Source organism: Schistocerca gregaria, chromosome 3, assembly GCF_023897955.1.
Source record: "Schistocerca gregaria isolate iqSchGreg1 chromosome 3, iqSchGreg1.2, whole genome shotgun sequence".
NCBI lineage: Eukaryota > Metazoa > Arthropoda > Insecta > Orthoptera > Acrididae > Schistocerca > Schistocerca gregaria.
The window spans coordinates 270,981,769-271,009,495 of NC_064922.1; the positions used below are offsets into that span (position 1 = coordinate 270,981,769).

Sequence of the window (27,727 nt, forward strand, 5' to 3'; positions counted from 1 at the left end):
GCTGTAACTGTGCCTCGTCCATTCCAAAGAAAATTCCCCAGCCACATACCAACCATTTTCATCCATGTCAAGAAAGGAAGGGCAATATTACGGTGTTGTAGCGTATCTTGGGGCTTCATTTGTTGCACATGCTGAATATTGCATACAAGATACCAGGGTAAAATGCACCGCAACATCTTTTGAGCTGTTGACCAGGAGAGAGACCATTCCCATGACATAGCTCGAGCACTGGCTGCAGAGTTTGAGGCTTGTGCTGCATGGAAAGTTATAGCTACAGCAACTTCATCAACAACTGAAATGGCTTTGGCCAACTTCATTCTCCCTGCTTCATCATGTAATTCACCTGTTTTTCTATTTTCTTGGTCTTACTCTTTGCCCATTTATTGACACAGGTCCCCTTTGCTGCTAGTCCTGTTGGCAATATTACTGCAATGCAATGGTGCTATTGCTGTTATTCTGATAAAACAATTTTATGAGCAATGCAAGATCTTCCTTCTTAATAGCCTTCATATTGAAAACATAAATCCTCATAACCAATTTCACCAACAGTCACTTCACAAAAGAAATCGACACACATTATCAATGCCTAGTGCTTGCCAGGAGACATCACACCTACCATTTACATGCATCCTCTAGGAATAGGAAACAACTTTTGTAGATTCAATTTGTTGGCTAATATGTTGTGGATAATACAGTCATGTATAAATTTATCTTGTAGAGCTGGTACTTCTATTCAGTCTACATCTACATCCATACTCCACAAGCCACCTGACGGTGTGTGGCGGAGGGTACCTTGAGTACCCCTATCGGTTCTCCCTTCTATTCCAGTCTCGTATTGTTCGTGGAAAGAAGGATTGTCAGTATGCCTCTGTGTGGGCTCTAATCTCTCTGATTTTATCCTTATGGTCTCTTCGCAAGATATACGTAGGAGGGAGCAATATACTGTTTGACTCTTCGGTGAAGGTATGTTCTCGAAACTTTTAACAAAAGCCCGTACCGAGCTACTGAGCTTCTCTCCTGCAGAGTCTTCCACTGGAGTTTATCTATCATCTCCATAATGCTTTCGTGATTACTAAATGATCCTGTAACGAAGTGCGCTGCTCTCTGTTGTATCTTCTCTATCAACTCTATTTGGTACGGATCCCACACTGCTGAGCAGTATTCAAGCAGTGGGAGAACAAGCGTACTGTAACCTACTTCCTTTGTTTTCGGATTGCATTTCCTTAGGATTCTTCCAATGAATCTCAGTCTGGCATCTGCTTTACTGATGATCAACTTTATATGATAATTCCATTTTAAATCACTCCTAATGCATACTCCCAGATAATTTATAGAATTAACTGCTTCCAGTTGCTGACCTGCTATTTTGTAGCTAAATGATAAGGGATCTATCTTTCTATGTATTCACAGCACATTACACTTCTCTACATTGAGATTCAATTGCCATTCCCTGCACCATGCGTCAATTCGCTGCAGATCCTCCTGCATTTCAGTACAATTTTCCATTGTTACAACCTCTCGATACACCACAGCATCATCTGCAAAAAGCCTCAGAAGATTAGATGGGTAAATCACATAACTAATGAGGAGGTATTGAACTTCTGATGTCATCCACCAGGTCATTTATGTATATTGTGAATAGCAACGGTCCTATGACACTCCCCTGCCGCACACCGGAAATCACTCTTACTTCGGAAGACTTCTCTCCATTTAGAATGACATGCTGCATTCTGTTATCTAGGAACTCCTCAATCCAATCACACAATTGGTCTGATAGTCCATATGCTCTTACTTTGTTCATTAAACGACTGTGGGGAACTGTATCGAACGCCTTGCGGAAGTCGAGAAACACGGCATCTACCTGGGAACCTGTGTCTACGGCCCTCTGAGTCTCGTGGACAAATAGCGTGAGCTGGGTTTTACATGACTGTCTTTTTCAAAACCCATGCTGACTCCTACAGAGTAGATTTCTAGTCTCCAGAAAAGTCATTATACTCGAACATAATACGTGTTCCAAAATTCTGCAACTGATCGACGTTAGAGATATAGGTCTATAGTTCTGCACATCTGTTCGACGTCCCTTCTTGAAAACGGGGATGACTTGTGCCCTTTTCCAATCCTTTGGAACGCTATGCTCTTCTAGAGGCCTACAGTACAGTCACAACTAGTAATCTCCTTCACAGTGCTTGGAACCTCTTCCCTGAAGATTTCATCAATTAGCTGGAAAAAATTTCAAACAATGTAAAGCAAGCATACCAAATATTAACTATGTATTGTCAGATTAACCATTAATACTATGTACTTTACAGTGAGCACCAGGCTCCTCCTCGTCTCTAGACCATGTACAATGAAGTAAGTCAAATACATTACATTTTAGATAATGTTTATTGCTGATACAGGCTCTTTGATTATACCTTGGCGAGCCGGCATAACACTTTCCATAAACGGCTCCACAGAAGGAAATGTCCATCACATCAAGTGGCAATGTCTGTTCACCACTCATGCCCACAGGTGATGCAGCTCCTGCATAGAGTCTTGGCTCTCCATAAACAGAAGTGTAGCGACAGTATTTTGTTCCATTCTAGTTCAGCTAACTTAAAATAAAATCTTTTCTCTCTATATTCATGTGAATATCTTCCATTTCTCAAAGAGCTTAAGAGTGTACCATGGCATTTCCTAAAAAAAATGTCATGTTACATTACAGTGTCACCAAACACAGCATACTGTGCGAAAACAGAAAACATTTCATGTAATGACTTTTGCAGCGTAATATTTCCACCTAGTGGCAAAAGTGGAACCATTATTTTTTTCAGCATACACCACATGTTCACCGATTAATGAACATACCTAAAATGTTTTAGCATCTCGTGATGTATACAGCCAGCACTGCAGTACTAGGAACACTTTCAGTTTAAATTATAGCCACCTGGCAAAGAGGATCCATCATTGTGAAAATTGGATGGTTGTTAGTAAATAGTTTCCTAAGGAAAGATGGATAACTGATTGTTTCTATGAAAGTAGAGGACTGTTGTTTTATTGCTTAATCCAGAGTTACAGTTTAGAGGAACCTACCTGAGCTTTAGTTATACATTTAATACTCTGCATTAGTAAATGAAAAGTAAGGACACAAGTCTCCGAGCTTTGAGTGCTGTTCCTGATGCAGGTAATAGGGGGTAAAGAAGTTTAGCAGGCAGTACTACAGAAAGTTACCAGTTGCCCTAAAAATGTAACTGTTACTGCCTGATGGCAGAGATGCAGGGAATAAAAGCATCATAAATAGGTGCTGTGGTAAACATTAAAATGTCTATTGATGAATATGTTCAATGTGATAGTATGTATCCAGTGACTCATGTGGATGAATATTTAGAAGTATAATTTAGTTTATTTTGTAAGGGTTTTGTCTATTAAAGGATGAAATCTTGTGAGGGTTTGTACGATTTTTTACTGGGTGATAGTAACAATTTTTAATATGAGTTTTACACAAAGCAGTTTTGTACTGTTTACAATCAACTAACTTTTATGGTTGCATTTATACAGATTTCTTTGAGGAGGCTAGCTTAACTTAGGGTAAGTAGTACCGCTGTTTACCTACCCCATTTTACTTGAATGGGTTGGAGATACAAGTCACAGGTGTGGATCACGAGTCAGACTTTTCGTAGTTGTTTAGTCTGTGAACTGTACGGAAGTTGCTATTTTGTTGATACTCTCTCAATAGGTTTCAATAGTAGGTTGTTAGAACCAATTTTCTGGACCTGTGGGGTTGACGCTGGGCCTGTCATCATTTTATTCTTTGTTTCTTCTCCACCACCTGTCCATCTCCTCCTACCCCTCCCCCCTCCGCCTCCCATCTGTCCTATTCCTCCCTCTCTTCATGCATCACCTCCTGCCCACTTTCTCTGTATCTCATCCTGTCCCCTCTGTATGTCCTTGTCTTCCTGCCCCTCTCACTCCATCTTCTCTTCCCCCTCTCTCTGTCCATCTCTTCCTTCCTTTCTCTGTCCATCTCCTCCTGCCCCCCCCCCCCCCTTCCCCCTGCACACACAGTCTTTTCTCTCTCCTCACTATCTCTGTTCATATACTTTTCCATCCTCTTCCTTCCCCTCTCTCTGTCCATCTACTTCTCCCGTCTCTCTGCCTGTCCATCTCCTCCTCCCCTCCCCTCCTCCTCTTCCTTCTTTCCCACACACTCAATCCATTCCTTCTGCCCCCGTCTCTTTCCATATCCTCCTTCCCCTCTGTCCATATAATTCTCCCCCATACTCTCTTCCTCCAGATCTCTCTGTGCATCTCTTTTTCCCTCTCCTATGTCATCTCCAACCCAATTGGAGCTAGTTATTTCTTAACCCTGCAGATATCTTTCCAGACAATAAGGGTTGTATGTAACAGTTTTTGTTGGAATTGACCCAGTGGCTTTGGTGGGGATGTGGAACACACACACACACACACACACACACACACACACACACACACACACACACACACACACAAACCTGGCCCACTCCTGCATTGTATCCCTATTTTATTGTTGTTATGTCCTTGTACTCATCTGACCAGAAGTCTTGTTCTTCCTCCCACCCACCTTCAGTAACTCCCATATCATCTGCCTTCAACTTCTCCCTTTTCCCTTCTTAAATTTTCTAACCTATCTACCAAACTGAGGGATCTAACATTCCATGCTCCTGACTGTACAATGCCAGCTTTTTTTTTCCTGGTGATGATATCCTTCTGCTATATAGTGGTATAGAAATAGGTTAAAAATAATGTTCTTGTAGGACTGTGCCAGTATTGATGGTAATGTAGTCAGTGCTTGTTATAAATACATTTAGTAGAACTATTGAATATATAAGCAATAGCAGGAAAGCTCTAAGAAAACATTATTTTAACCTATTTCTTTGCCCTAATATAACATCAAATCCCATGTCTGAAAATAGCATAAAAGTTGAAGTTCCAATAGCACAATAAAAAGGTTACAACTAAAAGTGAGCACGATATCATTTTAAAAATACTGAAAAGACTTGAAAGATTACAAGAAAGATAGTCCATATCATTGATGCCCCTGATCTTTGGCACCCAATAACTTCCAACATGGGTTTTCAACCTCTGGTTGTTGATTGCCTGTGCCGTCTGTGACATTCTACTCACTTACAATATGTTACAAACTTACTTTGCTGCTTTTGACCCCTTCTCGCTCAAAGAACATATTTAGATCCATATGTTTGGCTCTTTCTGAAGCTTAATCTTCATTTATTAATTATCAATGAAAATATCCATAGGATGGGACAGAAAACAATCTTAACCAGTCTCAATGAAATGGTGGTTCATCCAGATTGCTTTTGTTACAGCTTCACTTGTGCTCTAATGAAACTATCCATTGTTTGCTGCTGCTCCTGCATATAGTCACTCTCCCAAAAATAGTCAAATATTTACTATAGAATTTACCATGATTTGGTCAGCTCCACAGTGTTATCACTAAACATTTCAATTTCTTTATCAGTTTTGGAATAAGCAAACACTTTTTGTTCTGCCACCCAAGTAACTTAGAGTGTGATGATGGCACATCATTTTTCCTCACTCAGATTGTTGCTGAACTGGCTTAACTACATCACTGGATGTGCTTAATCTGGTTGTGTACACTCCCAAGTGTAGGAGACTTCTTTCTGTGATTCTGTACTTTGATGCGTCCTGTTCACTAAGCTTGTCGTCATCTGTTACATTTTGTAGCTGTACAGTAACAGTGAGAGGTGTTTCCACAGGCCTGCTGTTTTCCATTTGAGATTCTTCTAAAATTTCCTATGCGTATGTTGTTTAGTCTAAAATCTGTCATCTCTACAGGTTATAATTGACTGTACAATTCAGTCTACTCTGAGGTCTCTTATTCAAATTTTATGCATCAGGTGTTTTTCATTTTGTTTGACAACTTGTCAATTGGTTGTAATATCTCTTGCTTGTGCAGGAACTCATTGAATGTCTTGTTTCATCTTCTGGTGGGCTGATTGAATCCATCAATCCACTTTTCAAGTCTACAGAACCACTCAACATTGTGAATTTCCTCCTGATCTGATATGCCATAGAATTTTCTGTGTAGTTTGTCAGTTAATCTGTGAAATGCATGGGCAGGTCTACATAGAGAATGAGATTTTCACTGTGCAGTGGAGTGTGCGCTGATATGAAACTTCCTGGCAGATTAAAACTGTGAGCCAGACTAAGACTCGAACTTGGGGCCTTTGCCTTTTGTGGGAGGTACTGGCAGAAGTAAAGCTGTGAGGATGAGTCGTGAGTCGTGCTTGGGTAGCTCAGTTGGTAGAGCACTTGCCCGCGAAAGGCATAGGTCCCGAGTTCGAGTCTCGGTGCGGCACACAGTTTTAATCTGCCACAAAGTTTCATATCAGTGCACACTCTACTGCAGAGTGAAAATCTCATTCTGGAAACATCCCCCAGGCTGTGGCTAAGCCATGTCTCCACGATATCCTTTTTTTCAGGAGTGCTAGTTCTGCAAGGTTTGCAGGAGAGGTTCTGTTAAGTTTGGAAGCTAGGAGACGAGGTACTGGCAGAAGTAAAGCTGGGAGGACGGGTCGCAAGTCATGCTTGGGTAGCTCAGTTGGTAGAGCACTTGCCCGCGAAAGGCAAAGGCCCCGAGTTCGAGTCTCGGTCCGGCACACAGTTTTAATCTGCCAGGAAGTTTCAGGTCCACAAAGACTTCATCTTTCATATCAACTTCAAATATGTTGCAATAACATGGTCTTTGGTCATTACCTGAAGCTATCACTGTTGACTACAATTATTCTGTTTTCATTGTATTTTTATTGTTATTGGTATGTGGTACAAATGCCCAGGTTCAACTTCATATTTTTCCATTTTTCAGTTCTGACATTGCTTGTTGCCATTTGTTTTTATCGTCATCTGACATGGTTTCGTATATGATTTGTGCACATTTTTTTCTTGATGTACTCGCCTTTGCAAATGGACAGAGCTTCTTATTTTCTTTTATTTTGTAGACTGCCAGTCATTCTGACTGTTTAGCTTTCTGCTCAGAATGTGTTCCATAGTTTTTATTTGAGAATGGTTCCTGTAATTAACATTGATTATCATCTGTTGGTGAGTAATCATTCTCAGCACATTCATCCTCCCCTTCAGTTTCCTTTCCCATTTTCATCTATTCAGAAGTCACGCAATTCCAAATCTTCACTTTGTATGAGATCACATGCTTCTCATGTAACTATATTGCATAAATTCTGTAATGCTCAAAGTCACAGTCTGCAGTCCTTCATGATTTCTGAATATTCAACTGTTATGTGAGGTTGTCTAGTTCCAATTTGCCATGACTACTTTTCATTTTCAACAGTACACAACATCCAAATAGTCACAGATTTTCTCCACCATTTTCTGTTTTTAGCCTTCTAGTTCACAAGTAATTTGCTGTTGATATAGTGCTTTAACCCTGCCCTCCTATAAATTTTTTGACAATTCCTTCTCCAGAAGCAAACATCACACATTATTTGTGAGGATTTGGTTGAACTGTTGTGCAACACCATTTTGCTGAAATGTGCTAAGGAGAGTCAGCTGCTCCAGATTCCTTCTTTTTGCAGAAATTCTTTGAATTCTTTACTCATATATTTGCCTGCATTGCTCAAATGTAGCATTTGTGATTTCTTCTTTTGATAAATACAGGGTTATTCAAAATGATCTAGACACTCGTCATTGTTATTAATGTTTGTATTGATGTAAGGTATTTTGTGACTGTGTGTATGGAATCAGCAACTGAAGACATTTTTAGTGTTATGTTCACAAATGGTCTATTATATTGTCCAATTTGGCTGACATGTGGCCTAAAGTGCCTGTATCAGTGTCAGTCACAGCTGCCTTGACACGTTCTCATAAGTCAAGGATGTTGTGGGAAGAGGAGGTGTGAAAATCCCACAGGTAAAAATCACATGGTTTCGGGTTCAGTGAACATGGAACATCGTAATGAAAGAATGACGGAGAACTGTCCTGTTGTAAAATGAAATTATGACTGTCATCTTACAATTGTGACATGAACAACAGCTGATGCATCTCCAGGTAAGAATGCCCAGTGATCATCCACTCAGCAAAGACTAGGGCCCAAACACTTTTTACCTTGACCCCTTAGTTGATGGCTGCCCACTCCTCTTCCCCTTACAAATATATCTCAATTCGTTAACCTTCTGTTCCAATTCATAAGGGGATCTTCCAGTAGACAGAGCCTTGTAAAATGTGGTCCCACATTTCTGACACACTGTGGTTGCAGACTTGCTCTTGCAGAACTTCATCACACATAATGCCTTCTCCATTGGCCTATTTGCCATATTGCTAGAGATCAGTAAAAAAATTCTTGAGTTGTTGTTTTCATACTACCATGTATCTCAAACAATAATCATTAAATGGTACAACATATTTCACCCAACCAAGTGATTGTGGGCCAGAGGTACATATTACATCACTCTGTATCAAATGCAGGAGCTCATTTCCTCTATTTTCAGTCTGTTTATCTTGTCTTTGATGCACACTCTGCACATCTGATTTATCCTATCATTGATGCTTCGAGAGCTATTTCACTACAATTAACACATTTCTTAACTTTCTCAGTACAAATGTAGCCCAACCTTTGGTGCCATGAGACAAATACCTAACTAGTGGTGAGATTCACAGCAGGGCCATACTGGAACTGTCTTCACGAAAGTAGCACAGTTGCTATTCTTTGAAGCTTATGCAATTACTTCCCCATTTTTTTCATGACTCTAGCTTTATCTTTTGTTAATTGTACTGCCACTTCTTTGTCTGTTGCCTGAGAGATTGCTATCCAATTCCACATCATGTCTGAAATGTACAACATATACTGCAAGTCGACTGTTTGTCCTTCACATTCTTCTGGTGGTACATGTCCACAATGTTGAAACCTGTATGTAACAGTTATCCATTGCTAGGTACTTTAACTGTCCATTAATATGCATGAAAATGACATATTTATCATGTTGATAAGTCAGGTGGCGTGGTGCTCCACTGTTCAGAATCCATAAATACGTTTCTATCGTTTTATCAGAAAATTAGGTACATGTCACATGTGGATATGCAGCCATGTCCAATATACTTGCACTTATTTCATTTATAGCTTGACATTTTGTGTCATTATGTTTCATACATACAAATACACTTTCATTGGCAGTTAACTATGACAGAATTTGAAACTGTTTTGTTTGCCTCCTTCCTGTGATTTATATTACCTGTTGTATGAACCCTGATCACCATATTGTGGCAATGTTTTCCAATATGTTCATAAACTTGACAATAAAAATATTGTGAGCCAAGGCCATAATGATCATTACTTATTTATCGTTACCACAAGGGCTGCCTCACTGGCTGTTGCTGCAGCCTTGTCTCCTTTGAATACTTTCATCCCACATTCTTTGTTGTGGTTGCTCTCTTCTGACTGCCAAAACTTTTAATGCTCCCACTTCAGAAATATTTTGTATAGGCAGTGTTGGACATCTTTCATAACTGTTAGGAAGTGCATCATTTAATACTGAACTATACTTATATTTTAAATCAAATTCAAACCATCTTCAGGCCACGAAAAGTTCACTCAACCGCGTGTTCTACAACACATGTTATACCTCAATAGAAGATTTCAGAAATTATTAGTGATTGCTGTTGTGGAATACCAGGTGCCGATTCTTTTCAAAAACCTGGAATTCTCAGAGAACTACACTTTACTTGGAAAAATCAGGGAAATCTCAAAGAATTTCAGGAATTTCATAAACTTTCAGAGACTTAACCTAGCATTGACATTGAATTTTATTGAATTTTATAAATCACAGATTTTAAAATACTTAATATTTCAAAGTGCATTAATTATATGATATTATTCCATATTAATTATTGTTGTTTAAAAACTGTGGTTAAACTACTGCTTATTTCTTATGGTTGCTACACAGCTCAGCTGAGAAGAAAGAAAAGTCATTACTGTGGTATGCTGCTCCCTCCCTCCCTCCCTTCTCTCTCCCCACCTGCTCATTATTAATTTAATGGAAGGTTCTTCACACCACCTCCTCACACCTGGAACTCTCAGGAATTTTTTTTTCTAATTTTGAGTAGCAACCCAGAATACACAATTGCACACATCTTTTGTGATACGAAGACGATCTGAAATTTATTGAAATTGATAGCTGAAGTAAAAAAAAAAAAAAAAAAAAAAAAAAAAAAAAAAAAAAAAAAAAAAAAGTACAGTAGTATAATAAATGATGCAATTCCTAAAAAGCACTCTCTTCATTTTCACATTTCAACTTGGAAGCCATCATTCTTCTTCCAAAAGACACTTTGTGAATTTCTTAAGAGAGATACCTGTCTCATCAGATCACACTCTTTTTGAAATAGTTTTGAGTTTGGTAGGTAGAGCCATCAAAGTATGCATAGTTGCTTCCTTATCGGATAATTCTGTGCCAAAACCATGAACTTTGAATAGTAGTGCATTTCACAAGGTAATTTAACTTTTGGTTTATCTGCTTTCTTTTCAATGTTCACACATTTCTCTAACACAAGCATTCCATCTCACAAATCAAAATGTGTATAGGAATCTTTTAGTGCATTCCATATTTCTTTCACTATGTTTTGCAGTCTTTTATGTCATTCAGCTAATTATAGTCCACTGTTGTTATTAGAATTCCCATTGCCTGTTCATTTTCCTTTTGTTTGTTTGCTTTGAGTGAATTTCCTGTGCTTGGATTAATCTCACATGGACACTATTTACTGATGATTATGCCCTTAATTTTTGAGACCAGTAGAGGTAATTAATTACCTTTATTTAGTAGTCTAGAAGACCTGCTGAATACATTTGAGGGGTGAGCAGGTGTAACCAATAACATAGATGTCACTTTAGTAAACCACATGGCAGGAGCTAAGATTAATAGTTGGCAGGTGCTCCACTATCTAACATCCAGTGACTAGTGACCATAATGCAATTGTCATTGGGAGGAGGAAATGACCATAACTCAGGGAGACAAACAGAGGAAAGCAGGACTGGGTTAGATATCAGGAAAATGGATTGCCTTCCTTGTAGAATTTGCATTCGCATCACTTCCGGTACATTTAGTATGCAGCTACTAACTGTGCAAAGAGCACCGGACTTTTTATTCCTTTTTGAAAAAAAAAAAAAAAAAAAAGAAAAGGAGAGAGAGAGAGAGAGAGAGAGAGAGAGAGAGAGAGAGAGAGAGAGAGAGAAAGGTAACCAGGCAGGCTACAGCTTTTGCAGCCCAATCAGAAAACACTGCGAGCCTTCGTGAATACCAGGCAATTAAGATGTGCTACAAAACATTGCTCCAGGAAACTAAAAGAATATACTGGGAGAAATTTCTACAAAGGCAACTGCAATTTGGCATATGGGAAAGACCGTATGAATTATTGATTGATAAGGTTAAGGGACCTGCTGTCGTGTGCACAATTCAAAAGGAGGATGTCTCAGTGATGGCTGGATGCAGGGAGTCAGCAGAAATCTGCTATGAAATACATGCACAACTTAGAAGTGAACTAGATACCGAATTCAACAATCAGATGTTGGTGGTACCATTCAATCAAGAAGAAGTTGCTGTCGCAATTTCCAAGCTCTAAACTGGAAAGACACCTGGCTCAGATGGCGTCTACCCTGAGGTCGTGTGAATGATGGGTCCACTGATAGTGCCATAATTGATAGCATTACTAAATGAGGCATTGTGAATAGGTAGGATCTTGGTGATATGGAAAACAGTGAGAGCTGTAGTGATTTAAAAAGGAAACGAAAAAGATCGGGCATCACCAAAGAGCTATAGACCTCTTTGTATATTAAACATCGTTACCCAAGTTCAGGAACATCAGCTCTGTGATTGGTTGCAGGTGCACAGGCAGCTCATGGGTCTAACCATGTCAATATGGATTCAGAAAAGGGAAGTCTACAGATGATGTGGTTAATGGAGCTCTTCAGAATGTAGAAAATTTGACAATGAAGTATGACTTCAACCATGAAGTATGCAGTCATGCTTGTGACATCGCAGGTGCGTTGAACAATCTTTGGTGGTGCAATGTTCACACGCCTTCGAGATCTCAATGTCGCCAAGTGTCTGTATAAGAGCTGTATAATAGGTTACCAAGGGCTGTCCCCAAGGCTCCACAAGTGGTCCACTGTTCTGGGATCTTAGTGTTGAACCCCTATTACATCTGTTAGATGGGGTAGAAGCTACAACAGGAGTTATTGCATATGCAGATTATTTCTAATAGTTGTGTATGCAGTTTCCAAGATGAAACTTTAGGAAAAGGAGGGTGACATGCTTGCTCAGATGCATCTTTGGTGCAAGAGCAGAAAACTGACTACAGCTGTTTGTAAAACCACATACACACCTCTGAAGGGGAGATTTTCTTTTGTCAGAAGCCCTCCCTGACACTTGACAGAATACCCATAAAAAGGAACACTGCTTGTAGATATTTAGGCATTCTTCTATATGAGAAAAGAAAGTTTCAATAACATATATAATCTTTACTCAGGAAGTGGACAAAATTATGCATAAGACTGCCTGTGCTGGCACTGCTGACTATAAATTACTGTTGCATGTGGTGTGATCATATCCCAAAGCTATCCTCAATTCCATCGTGGGCTTAGCTGCCAGTGTCTGGGCACATCGCCTCAGGGTAAGCAGCTACAAAACAAGACTGTGATGATTTCAGCACTGTGTACTTCTGAGGCTCTCCAGTGCCTTTATACTATGGCTGTAGAGGATTTACTGGTGATCCTCAGGATATATTCAATGGATATTGTGATACATTACAGGGCAATGCTGTATTGGTTGGGGCATGAGCAATATGATTGTGTGTACAAGATAAAAGGAATGCATATTACTGATATAAGATATTTATGAGCCTGGAAGTTAGATGAACGGCAGCCTGGCTGGGACACTAGGAACACTGCAATGCATTTTTATGGCATATTCCCAAGCATCAGGGACAGGCCCAGGCAGGCTCAAAATGTGCGACATTGCCACTACTCAAGGTATGGTGCACCTGTTACCAGATCATGGTTCATATCCAAAACATCTGCTTCGAGTGGGATGTAGTGACACACCAGTCTGTCAGTGTGGAGAAGAAGGTTCCGCTGATCATGTTGTTCTCAGATGCCACTTTCTCCAGGTAGAAAAAGACTGCAGACAGCTGGACTGAGTTCTGTAAATAATTACAATTGACCAAAACTTGTGGACTACAGTCAATATGAAAGCATGTTGGATATCTACGAGGAAACTGCACAGCAAGAAACATCCCTGTTTGCTTCCAATCCTCCACAGTAAATCAATCAACAGTCTGGCACTTTCTCAACTCTTCAACTGCATTTAACTGGAATTTATTTGCAAAATTTCCTTTCATCACTTAGATGGCACACTCACTCTCTGTCATTGGAGATAGTTGAATCTGGCCACGTAACCTGTTAATCTTCTCTTAAAACTGGTAGGATGGATAAATAACCATACAGTATTTTTTTGAACATATATACAGGTAGAGATTTCCGCTTTATAGTACACCACATTAAAAACACTGGAAGATCACAAGAAAGGTACAGTATTACACATAACTGACATAATTATACTTTCCAAAAAGAGAAGGAAGCTAATGTCTATAAAAGTAGCACAGATGGAAGAAGGATGAAAAATGTTCATCATACAACTTTATGAGGAATGAAGATAGTTAAAAGAAGAAGAGTATGATTACACTGTAGTTGGCAGAAGTGAAGGTTTTTTTTATATTTTTGGTACCATTATTTCCTAAGTGACATCTGATATTTGGGATGTAGGTCATGTGCTTTGGCATAATTTTCTACCTAAAATTTTATCTTGTGCTTTGGGATAGCCTGTTAGAGACTATGAAGATAAGTTTAGATTATCCAGTGTTTACGGCTCTGTGAAACAAATATTTTCTACATTTTACTGGTACAAATAGATAAAACAGTCACAGGTAATGGAGTAGGGAGTATTCATTTACAAAATAAAAGTTGTGGAACTGAAACCCTTATCTGCATACCATCTGATGATGTCTCCCACTATGGCAAACTAAAAATTAGGTAGAAAATTGTGCATAATACTATGATCTAAATCCCAAACAAAAGATATTACTGAGGAAGTGTACACTGGACATGAAGCACTGCACTGCATTTTCGTCATTGTTTCTATAGTGTAACTTATGTGTATGTCATGCTAGCCGTTTCTTCTTGTGTCACCATTTGACATCAGTTCCTTCTTTGTTTTCTTCATATGTTTTAATGAATGGAGTTCTGGTTTTTCATAACTAAGTATAGTATGCTGTTCTCAGTTCTGTTCCATTCTCATTGGCTAGCAATAATGGGTTTGCCATCATTTGAGTAGAGTTTGTAAGCCTACTGTCCCATCTGTTAAATCAAATCATCCTTTGTGTTATAGTGTTATTACTTACAGGCTCACATGTGTAGTAATTTTTTTGTCTTGCATAAAAGCCATTGATGCAACCCATGTCAAACTACTTCTGCAGTGTATTAGTTAACGTTTACCTGCTGTGTGGATGAAATTATTATTTTAAATTAAGTGATGCGTACATTTAAATGTTGCAGGAGGATCTTGAAAATAATGAGGACATTAAGGAAATGAAACAAGAAGTCCTTGATGGTGTGAAGAAAGTTGCAAAAGAGGTTTGTTTTAAACCATGTAGGCAAAATTAATTTTTGTTGCTATTTCCATTTCAACTTTATTACTTCTTTTGGCTTCTCATATATGAAGGTGCTTCTGTGGAATTGTTGTTGCTTTATAGAACAATTAAACTATATTAAAATCTACTTCATCAAATTACATTTTATCGGAAAAAAAACTATTGTTTAGTCATTCGTCTGTGTCACTGAAGAAAATTTTTGTTTTCATTCCATGGTGATCTTCAGGTACTTGAATAAACAAAATATCACAGTACTACAATTTATGGTCTTATAATAACACTTGTAATTTATTATGTATTTGATGTGTAGCCTTTACATAATGGGGAAACATTATTTTCAATATATTTTCAAGACTACTGTATATAAATATTAATTTTATTTGCAGACCAGTATTAGGCTAACACCTATTATCACCTGCCCTTTTTACAGAAGACAAACACACTGTAGAAATAATTACAATTCAGTGTATAAGTTATGAAAGAATTGCTACCACATTCAGGTGGCAAAATGTACAGTACTGTCGATTGACACACACAAAAGTGACACACTACATAGCTTTTAGAACTAATAGTACCTTCCTTGGGAAGGATCAACAGTGTCTAACAACAAAATAAATTATCGCAAAGAAAAGTTTTGGTTAATAGTTTATTGAAAAATATTCTTCCAGTATTGTCATTCACATCAGACACAAAAACGAATTAAAAAGCTACTGTTAGTATGTGGGAGCTGTTCAATGGTTCATAAATTTTATAATTGTTGTACTCTTCTGCCACTACTATGATTTGTCCCAGTGTTTTCTGCATAGAATGCCTTAAGTTGGAAAGTTCGAATCAAGTTATCAGTCAACTGTTTTATAGGCAACAGAATTTTCTAAGAAGTTTGAAGAATATTCATACCTGTGGCTTGATGATCGCGCAAACTATATGCAGCAGTTCTTGGAGTATGGACGACAGTTGACTGGTGATGAGCTAGAGATGCTTGCATCAGAAGAGGAGCAGGATCCTGAAGGCTCGCCTCCTACATTGGACAATTTCAAGGAGCAGGTAATCAAGAGATACATTTAATTTTGATTCATTTTGATAGAATACTTTTGCCAATAATTCTCTGCAAAAGAAAGAAATATGGAAGCAATTTTTATTTTTATATTTGACATCAAAGCTGTACAGAATATTAACTGTCTATAATAATGTTGGGCAATTAATACAATTAGTAGGTAAAAATGAAAAAGAAACAGAATTAAAATTTTATAAAATCATGGGTACACTTGTATTGCTATATGGAGGTGAGTCACGGATCCCTGAAAAACACAATAAAATTAAATGACAAGCAGTAGAAATGAATATATTAGGACTCAGATAGACATTTATAATATTAATGAAAAGACTGAAGAAAATAAAACATTGGGGAAGAATCACATGCAAAGATTGAATGCAGAGGCAATGCTGTACCAGCCAAGAGAAAGAAGGGATGTAGGAAGACACAGAACAAAATGGCATTGAAAAGTGAAGATGGAACAGGCACAAGTGTCTAAACCTCAAGGGGCTGTAGAAGAAGGAGAAGAAGAAGAAATGAAGGAGAAGAAGAAGAAATCTCCTAACTCAGAGCCCCTGCTTTTGTGAGAATTAAACAAAATCCGAAACCTATCTACATGTGAAGTTTACTTCAGTTAGATATTTGTGATCCATATTCTGAACAGTATTATATAAATTTCTTTCTTTTTTGATATTCATAAAACTATGTCTATATGAACACTAGAATATTGGAAGATGTGAAAATTACCTATGGCAAAAGATGTGAAAATTACCTATGGCTTATGATTTGTGTTTTTAGTTATAATCCATTCAGTTCTTCACTTATTTGATTCAGTTGAGTTTGTTGCAAAGTGTATAAAATTTGATTTCATAGAAACAGCATGAATGGAGGAGGCTGTTGATTTGGCTCATCATTCATTTTTACTCTGAATCCAGAATAAAGAATATTAGTTTGTGATAAAATTCTAGCAGATATTTAGTAGCTGCTGTGAATTTCAAAAATGCTCTTAACATTGTGAGAATAGCTGAGGTACATATTTCAGTTCCAGGAGAAGATACCTCAAGGTGCAGTAGTAACAGTGGTATTTGATGATGCACAATGCACCTTCACACTTATTAATATCTGCAATTAGGATAATCTTTTTGAATACTGTTCAGTAATTAGTTTTTATTTCTTTCCTAACAGATTGACACATTTGAAAATCTTTACAATGAAGTGGAAGAGATTTCATCAACACATACATTCCACTCTTGGTTTCAAGTTGACATACGTCCATTCAAGCAAGCACTGTTAAACACAATATGCAAATGGAGTGGTATGTTCAAGAGCTACCTTGTTGATTATGTTACATCTAGGTAAGTATGTTATATTCTGATTCTTTTAAATTTTTTCTTCATTTGAACTCATTTACAAATATTTGTTTTACTATGCCTTTAGTTTACATTAATCATCATTTGCATCATATGTTTTTGCATTCTGCATACCCTTCAAGATAGCTATAAACTATTAGTGTCAGACAGTAAGTAGAGCTCATATTTATTTGGAGATTGCTGAAAACTTTACTTTCATTCCCTATAAGCATAGTAATTTATTACCTAATCTTCAGATGAAATTGCAGGGTGGGGGGATTTAGGGAACTTTTCTCCTACAGTAAGCCATTAATATAGTTCATGATGCACCTTCATTTCTAATGTGCTGTCATTTCATGCAGATAATTTCAAGCAGGTATTATGTGACAGGCTACTCATAGAAAATGCAGTATTTCTGAAACTGCATGGACATTTAGATAGCAGTTATTATTTAAGACTGCTGTGCAATTGGAAAGGAATATGAAAATAAATGTCTTTCCCAATGCATAGCTTTACTTCTGTGTGCCATTAGCAGTTAAACCATTTATTCAACAGTGAAATCTGATGACAAAACTGCTCAGGTTCAGTGCAAATTGTGATACTCTTTATTAGATTAAAGATTGTACATGGTTGGTACTATGGCATGGAATTCTAGATATTGAAGGTTTTCAGTATGAAAAAGGGGTCCTGAGAAGCCTGTGGACAGTTTAAGTTAAAAGTGAAGAAGTTTTGTTACAGCCAAATAAAAACTGGGAGAGATGATTTCCTAGTTGCAAAATGTAAAGCAGTTGATAGGACTGTGAACTACTGAACAACATCCACAAACTGCAGTTAACTGGGATAACATTTAGCATTAAATAATGGATAAATGTCTAAGGAAGAAAAGTTGAGAGTATGGGATGTGGAAAAAGGTAGCAGAAAAGATGTGAAAGGGAAGTATTTCAGTTAAATCTCTTACCACTGAGTTGGCCTTATTGGCTGTAGAAGAAAGTAAGGTGCAGCAGATCATTGATAAGAATTTAAGAGACAGTTCAGAAACTGTGTTGAGTAAAAACAGAAAACCTTTTTGCTATGTAGCATTCACGTGAGGGCTATGGACCAACAGCTGCAAGAAAACATAGGAGCCAAGTACTAGGTCAAAAGTATCTGAAAACTTAGTGCTAGCCTTGTTCAAGTAATAGAGAACATTAGGACGCTGACCAGGTAAGTAAATAAAGGGGATTAGATATTGGTAACTGGTAGCACAGCCAAAGTCTTGCCAAGAATAACTACTACAGTACCAGGAATGACCTGGATGAGCTAGATGCAGCAACCTCACACACTAATGTGGCTTTTGTTAATGTTCTGCAGTGCACCATCATCTGTGATATACAAAGTTGTCAGATGAGTTAACCAGGAATGGAACAACTTGCTGCTGACTTCGGTGGGCACTCTCATCAATGTTGTGTCAGTTGCTGCTATTTGGAGGTGGAAACAAACACGGCATGATGTACACATTAAGAGGATGGGGAAAGGTGAAATGAAATGATTGTATGGCATTGATGGCTGGGAGTCCCACCTGGGGAAGTTCGGCCACCTAGTTGCAAGTCTTTTCAGTCTATGCCACATAGGGTGACTTGCGTATTGATGATAATGAAATGATGATAAGGACAATGCAACAATAGTCCAAGAGCAGAGAAAATCTCTGACTCGGCCAGGAATTGAACATGGCCCAGCTCCATGGCAGTCAGATGCGCTAACTGCTCAGCTAAGGAAGCAGACTTGACTATAGATAAATTAACAGAACTGACAGGTGCAAATATAAAGGAGCACTGTCACCAATGAGCTGTGATTACAGGTGCATGATGTTAACCTTTATTAGGCTAAATAGTTCATTCATTCAGACAGACTGCTTTAAAATAAGTGCAAATAAATGCAACATCTCATTCGAAAGAAACTTGTTTGAATGGAGTTACTGTGATGCATCAAGTGTTTTTTCTTATTTTTTTTCTTAAAAAAAAGACATATTTAATTAACGTCTTGTCTGTTTACATGATCTAAAATGTCAAAAGGGAGCTGATCTCTTATGCCTGGTTGAGTACTATATTAACACACAAATCCATATGTTAAATATAGCAGCCTTTTTCTATAGAGAAAATGTGAAGAAAGGAGGAGTTGCCATGCACATTAAAAATAACATCAAGTTCAAATGTGCTGAAACTAGTAGCTTCTGCTTGGACTGATAATTGAAAGCCTCTGAATTATTACTTCCAGAAGCTATTTATAATTATTATAGGATATAGATACATGCTAGGAAATTTTTCAGATATTCTTAGAGAAGTTTTATTTGTTATTATGTGATTTAACAGACAAAAGGAAGCAAATGATAGTTTCTAAGGCTTTTAACATTAATTTTCTGGAAGATTGAGAAAAAAAACCAATTTGTACTTAACACATATAACAGTACTTCTTTTGTTAATTTTACCACCATAATTATACAGGAAAGAGTACACAAATAGACAACATATTTGTAGGTGAGCATGTAGTCAGTGATATAAACATTCATTCATTAGTGAGAGGCCTCTCTGACCATGATGTGCAATGAGCCAAACTTAATAACTTATTACAATAAAGCGGTAGTTTGGGAAACAATTAGACTAATTAATGAACAGACAACAGGAAGCTGATTGGATGGATTTGCATAATGCGGCATGTGTCAGTTATAAATTTAATATAATTACAAATGGATTTCTATCAATCTTTAACAGCTACTTGCTGAAGAAAACAAAGAAACCTATATTCATTCAGTGCACCTTGTGCACCTTTGCAAAACAAAAGCAAATTACATGGTCTCAGCCTCTGTCCTGTATTGTTCTTTAGGCAGTACATATGAAAATGAGTGTCAATAGTGATCCTACATTTGACACTGAATTTAGTGACTCAGAAAGTGATGTAGAATATGTCATTACTTTATTGGAGGCTGTAATTGATGACTGTTCACCAGATGATTATTTGATAAGTGCTCACCAGTGGTATGAAATAAGTACAAGTGCTATGCTCCAGCCATATCCTCCAAGACTTCCTTTCACAGAAAATGATTCCGTTCATCTAGTGAACAACTGTGCGGATGATGTCATGCCATATGTGTATCAGTTCATTGGCAATGACATGCTGCACATCATTGTCATGAAGAAGAACATGTAAAAAGCAATATATATCCGAATGGAAAGTCAGTACCAGCAATAAAATTTGCTTATTTATCTCTGTTGTATAGTTTCAAAGCATTGTGATGAAACCCAACTACCAGATGTGTTACACAAAACATCTGATGCTCACTAAACCAGTATTTGATAGCTACTGAGTTTTCTCTATTTAATTTAATGGGAAAGTGCCTCAGTCTTTCTGACATATCTGCATAGATACCCTGAAGGCCAGGCAGAGATGTGCTATTTGAATATCTGATATTGTATGGAGGCAGGCTTGGATGTGTACAATACGTATCACCGAAAAGGACAGGGTTCTGAAGCAAGACATTCATGCACAATTACAGTTCAGAGTGTGAAAAGTAGCCACCAAATGTGATAAATGTTCAATTCAAGTTAGTTTTATGGCATCAGGACTGGATTTGAAAGCATAGTTGTTTCAAGGGGTGTTTAAATCCTGTGAATACCAGTGTGTCTTAAATGAACTTCAGACATTGGTGGCAAGTTTTGTTTGACCTTATAACATACAATTAATTCAGTGCTCAATAGAAACTGTTCTGATTTCAAAAGACCATAATCATCATTTTTAAGAGGTTATTGACTTAATTATATAGAGTAATGAGAGCGAGAGGTTGATAGGGTATGGACCGCAAATACTTGTCATCACCATTTTTGTCCAAATTCATGGTATATGCAGAGGTTAGCCACAAACGAAAGTGACAGAATTGGAAGCTTCAGATGGCCAAGCATTCAGAGAAAATAGCAGTTTTGAAATGGGTTGCATGAGACGTGAGTCACTGATGCTGGTATAGTTGACAGGCAGTGGTTGGCACAACGGAAAGAGTACATACCAGTAACTTGAAGTTCATGGGGTTCAGTCCCTTTGCGAAAATATTTTTAATTTTAAATATTTGCATTCTTATGCTGCAGATAAACCAAAATAATGGTCAATATATTATATTTATTTGTACTTTCATAAAAGGCTTGAGAAGGAAAAGTAAAAGAAAATTTGTGATTGCAAGTAAGTATCCGAGAGGGGTCCATGAAGACTCTGCAAATGATTTTCCAAGAAGGGACTGTAAATAAAGTGCACTGGACTTTGTATCCCACTGGCCCTCAGCAGCTACAAGTGAACAATAGGTTCCCACTGCAGGTAAAATTGGCCCATCATGAGAGAAAACAAAATCACATCCCAAGAAGACTGCTCCAAAATACATTCCATAATATCTCACCAGCTATCCTTACCATATTTAATGTTATGAACTGACAAGTTATGTATGCTTTGTGCCAAGCTGTGTGGTGAGATGTTTACACTCATAAAAGGTTCTTTCTCACCACATAGCTTGGCAGACGGCATACATAACTCATCATTTCATCAAATATGGTGAGGATAGCTGGGGACATATAATGGAGTGTATTTTGATGTAGTCTTCTTGGGATGTGCTTTGTTTTCTCTCTCAATGGGCCAATTTTACCTGCACCAGACACACGCACTCACACCCAGAATCTTAAAACAACCATGCAATTGTAGAATTTCACCATTTATAATGTGTGGAAAATGTCAAGACAGTTAGTTGTTCACCCATTTTACAACAAATGTTAACAGAAGATGTGTAAATCATCAACTGTTAAGCAATAGAAGTTTCTAATTATAAATATAAAGTTCTCATGCATGTCTTAAAATCCCTTCCTCAAAATATATTTGCAATCCCAAATTTTCAGTTGCCTTTTTTTCATGACTCTTATAAAAATATTAATAAATACAATATATTGAGCATTATTTCAGTTCATTTATATTGTAAGAAATGTGAATGTTGAAAATAAAAAAATTTCTCTATAGGGTCGCAATTCCACAATCCTTGGATAACCATTCCATACTCTTTCCTCCCTCCAGTAACTGCTACCTGGTAATCACACTAAGTTATATGTCTCATGCATCACCTTACCCCAAAAATGAATTTTTTTCTAAATGCCGAGGTATCTGAAGCTCCTACTTCCTTCACTTTTATTTCTGGCTTAGCCTTGAATATACCATAAATTTGAACAAAATCTGTGATTATGGGTAGGCACAAGATGCACTTTGTTAGTCACATGGTTAGAAACTTAATTATTGTAATACATGTTCCTTGTGAGTAAAGCTAATCACACATGCTATCACAATCAAGAGTCCACTACAGCAGTATTCTAAAGTATTTTGCAGGTAAGAATCATCATTTAATCCAAAAGGACTCAAGAATTTAATTAACTCTGTCAAAAGCAGAAATTGTCTGGAGTTGATACCACTCAAGTAAATTACTGAAATCTTCAGATACGAGCAGTGCATTCACCACATATAAAATACATCACAATCACAGGCTATATTTCCAGGCACACTGAAATATGCATTTTATATTAAAAACAAAGATTCCAAGACTTACCAAGCGGGAAAGTGCCGGTAGATAGGCACAATGAATAAAACACACAAACACACACACAGAATTTCGAGCTTTCGCAACCGGTGGCTGCTTCATCAGGAAAGAGGGAAGGAAAAGGAAAGATGAAAGGATGTGGGTTTTAAGGGAGAGGGTAAGGAGTCATTCCAATCCCGGGAGCGGAAAGACTTACCTTAGGGGGGAAAAAGGATAGGTATATACTCGCGCACACACACACACACACACACACACACACACACACACGCCTATCCATACATACACAGACACAAGCAGATCCTTTCATCTTTCCTTTTCCTTCCCTCTTTCCTGACGAAGCAGCTGCCGGTTGCGAAAGCTCAAAATTCTGTGTATGTGTTTGTGTGTTTTATTCATTGTGCCTATCTACCGGCACTTTCCCGCTTGCTAAGTCTTGGAATCTTTTTTTTTAATATATTTTTCCCATGTGAAAGTTTCTTTCTATTTTATTTACATCATCAGAAATATGCATTTTGCTGCTTACGTCCTTTTGAAAGGTACTGGAAAATTATACACGCAAGGACAATAATAAACTAATCTCAAAATCAGGTGCTTAATCAGACTCAATTTGAATTTGAAAAGGATTTCTCCACCAGACATAGGTTTTCTGAGATGCTTTCACACTTAAGCTAAATGTGCAGTATGGATTCCAGACAAGTGAGAAATATTCAAGTATTGGTTGAATGAGCTACTTCCTTGGTTTGTGTCTACACTGCCTGAGGATTCTTCCCATGAGTCACAGTCTGACAATCAGTTTTATGTAGTAATTCCATTTTAAATCACTCTGTACACATTGTTGTTGTTGTGGTCTTCAGTCCTGAGACTGGTTTGATGCAGCTCTCCAAGCTACTCTATCCTGTGCAAGCTTCTTCATCTCCCAGTACCTACTGCAGCCTACATCCTTCTGAATCTGCTTAGTGTATTCATCTCTTGGTCTCCCTCTACGATTTTTACCCTCCACGCTGCCCTCCAATACTAAACTCATGATCCCTTGATGCCTTAGAAGATGTCCTACCAACCGATGGTTGTAACTGCTTCCAGTGTCTGTTCTGCAGGTGTATAATTCTGCAATACTAGATTTTTCTGCCTGTTACGCACAATGTGATAGATTTGTTTATGTTGAAGCTCAACTGCCAATCCTTGCACCAAGGATAAATCCTCTGCAGGTCTTCTTGCATTTCACTGTGATTTTCTAGTGTTGTGACTTCTACGTACAACACCATCATCCGCAAAAAGCCTTACAGAACTTCCAATGTCATCCATGGGCCTATAATATACACTGTAGGTACACCCGAAACAAGTTATACATCAGAAGAAATAATTCTGTGTTTTGTTTAACAACTCTTCAATCCAATCAGATGACTGACCTGATATTCAGTATATTCATACTTTGTTCATGAGACATTAGAGCAGCACTGTATAAAATACCTTCTGGAAGTCAGGTGACATGATGTCAATCTGTGAGCTGGGATTGACTGCTTTCTTGGTCTTGTTGGTGAAAGGGGTGAGATTCTACAGAGCTTATGCAAAACATTATGCTCTCCCTCTAGCAGTATAGCACAGTTAATTGTAGGTTGCTGAAGAAATGAAGGGCATGAAATGATTGGAAAGAAGTATATGTCATATCAATTTTCTGAAAGTGTCATTGTGCAGAAGTACGTAATTGTAGGCCTATATAACTGATACCAATTTGTTGTAGAGTTATGGGGCATATTTTATCATACTTATTTCGGACATTTTGAAGAACAAAAATCTTCTGTATAGAAACCAACATGGAATCCGGAAAAAGAGATGTTGCAGAAGTCAGCTCGTGCTGTTCATCGTATTAGATACAGAGCTCCACAGATAGTAGTGCCCATGTTGATGCAGTGTTTCTCGAATTGCCTAAAGCATTTGAACAATTTGAACCTTTCATTTAATGAACAGAATACAAGCTTATTGATCATTGGGCCAAATTTTTATTAGATTCAGGACATTGTAGCAGACAGGAGTCAACACATAGTTCTTAATTAGATGATATTTGACAGATATAAAACTAATTTTGGGAGTACCAGGAGGAAATGTTATAGGGTCATTATTATTTATATTGTACAGAAGTGACATAGTGGATAAAAATAGAAAGTCCAGGAGTCTGTTCATACCCAACTGCGTTGTCTATAGGAAGGTTACAGTGTGCAAAGACATTAATCAAATGTAGAAAAATCTGCACAGGGTTGGTGACTGGTGCAGGTATTGTCAGTTCATTCTGAATGCAAATAAATGTGATATATTTCACATAAATAGGCAAAGAGATACATGAATGTTGGAGAACACTTTTGGTGATACATCACTGGAAACAGTAAAACTACTAAACTGGGATCAATTCTTTGAAACCATTGAAATGCTGATGTAGGTTAGAGTCCCCAGGTGTGACATCTTGCAGCCATTCACTGTTGTGGACCATCATTTGTGAGCAATCGAGGAAAAAAATTTCAGAATTTCACATGATGGTCTAGAACTGTAAAAATAGGAATAGTACACTGAATGGCAGCATAGTGTAATGTTTAAGTTGCTTTCCTCACATGCAGAAAATTGTGGGTTCAAATTGTGTCAGGTGTTTTGAAGCTTTTTATTTATAAATCTTTAGCGAAATTACTTTGATAATTATTTTTAAGCAACTGATTGGTTTAAATGTAAATTTTTTGTTTCTATTCCTTTGTCATCTCTTTTTAACCATCATATTAGCTTTTTGATTTGCTCTCATTTTCTCTTCCATTCATTCTTTTCCATTTCATGTGAGACTATTTTTTAATTTACCTATTATAATGTCTAAACATTTGAAAATGCCAATCTATTGGTTAAAAATATGAAGTAATCTATTTATATTGACTGCAGAATGGCGTCAATAAGGTTTTTTTCTTATGTGATTAATTTTTCCTCAAGTTTGTGTTAGGGGAGGCATTACAGTAGGGTAGTCCATGTCATTATGTTAGCTATAGTGCCATGGTGGTGTAATGTCTAGCAAAGCTGCCTAGTAGCAAGGTGACTGAGGTGCAAGTCCCAATCATAGTACAAATATTAATTCATTTCTTCAGCTTCCATCATTAATGTATTTTTCGTTACAAGATGTACATACTATTGGTAGCTAATCTTCATACAGACGTATAAAACAAAAATTCTTATTGCACTATGGATAAAATAATGTAAATGAAGATTTAAATGAAAAAGGGGATTATAAGTGAAATGAAATTCAAGCAAAATGAGAAGTAGAAATAATGAATGCATTAACCTAGATGATAATTGATTTAATTTATTCCATTTTATTATTTTACAAGTTAACAACAACAACAATAATAATAATAATTAAAATTACGTGAACATGGATTCCAAATAAAAGAAGAACTAAAGAACAAATGACTGCAAATCAAAAAGTTAATAAAATGATTAAAATGACATAACAAAGGATTAGAAGTAAACAATTACATTTAAACCAATTAACAGAATAAAAATAATGTTCAAGATTATTTTGATAATGAGTTAAACTTTTTTTTATCTATTACTTGCAAACCATGTCCCACCAGGCTGAATGGCTGCAGGGTGTAATAACTGAGACCCTACCCTACATCACCGTATAAATGGTTTCAAAAAATTGATACTATCTTGACCTCTTCTTGTTAGTAGTAACAATGGGGCCTGACCTAAAGTGAAATGATCGCACAAACTAATTGTATAAAAAGTGGATGGATTCATTAGAAGAATCTTAAGGATATGTAATTCATCCATGGAAAAAGTGGTTCCCAAAATACATGTAAAACTGATTTGAGTATTGCTCATCAGCCTGAGACCCTTACAGATTGATTTTATTGAGGAGACATATATGATGTAGTGAAGACTGGTGGGTTTCATTACTGATTTGTTTAGTAAGTAGGAGAGCATTATGAAGATGCACAATGAACTTCAGTGGCAGACACTACATGAGAGGCAATGAAAAAGTTGACAGTTGAAATTAGATTCCGAGAAGAGTTGAACAACACTTTACCTCCTCCCATATACATCTCTCAAAAATCAGAGAAATTAGAGGTGATATAAATGTTTCTCATCAGTTGTTCTTCCCATGCACCAGTCTTAAATGTGACACAGGGGAGAGGAAACAGCAGTGATACAAAAAGTACCCTCTGTCGTAAATCATGAAGTGGCTTACAGATTGTACACATAGATGTAGATGTCATAAATATTGTGCTGAATATTTGCAATATTGTTACTTAGCAGTCATTTAAATTTTGTTCTTGTAAGGAACTAAATACAACAGTATGTCATTTGGATTGCTGCCATAATTTTCTACTTAACTATCTACATCTACATCTACATTTATACTCCGCAAAACACCCAGTGATGTGTGGCGGAGACCACTTTACATGCCACTGTCATTACCTCCCTTTCCTGATCCAGTCACGTATGGTTTGCGGGAAGAACAACTGCTGGAAAGCCTCCGTGCGTGCTAAAATCTCTCTAATTTCACATTCGTGATCTCCTCAGGAGGTATAAGTAGGGGGAAGCAATATATTCGATACCTCATCCAGTAACGCATCCTCTCAAAACCTGGACAGCAAGCTACACCGCGATGCTGAGCGCCTCTCTTGCAGAGTCTGCCAATTGAGTTTGCTAAACATCTCCGTAATGCTATCACGCTTACCAAATAAACCTGTGACGAAACGCACTGCTCTTCTTTGGATCTTCTCTATCTCCTCTGTCAACCCGACCTGGCACGGATCACACACTGATGAGCAATTCTCAAGTATCAGTCGAACAAGTGTTTTTTAAGCCACCTCCTTTGTTGATGGACTACATTTTATAAGGACTCTCCCAATGAATCTCTACCTGGCACCTGCTTTACCAACAATTAATTTTATATGACCATTCCACTTCAAATCACTCGGCACGCATACTCCCAGATATTTTACAGAAGTAACTGCTACTAGTGTTTGTTCCACTATTATATAATCATACAATAAAGGATCCTTCTTTCTATGTATT

At 37.4% G+C, this 27,727-nt stretch overlaps 1 protein-coding gene across 1 annotated transcript in view; it reads left to right on the top strand.

The window, feature by feature from the left end:
* The window catches only part of LOC126355394 (dynein beta chain, ciliary), a 677,699-nt gene that overhangs the window by 178,935 nt on the left and 471,037 nt on the right, over positions 1-27,727 (top strand). The window contains exons 18-20 of the mRNA XM_050005692.1: positions 14,609-14,686; positions 15,562-15,747; positions 16,922-17,091. Of these exons, the coding sequence (XP_049861649.1) occupies positions 14,609-14,686; positions 15,562-15,747; positions 16,922-17,091 (434 nt within the window). The remainder of the gene's footprint in view (positions 1-14,608; positions 14,687-15,561; positions 15,748-16,921; positions 17,092-27,727) is intronic.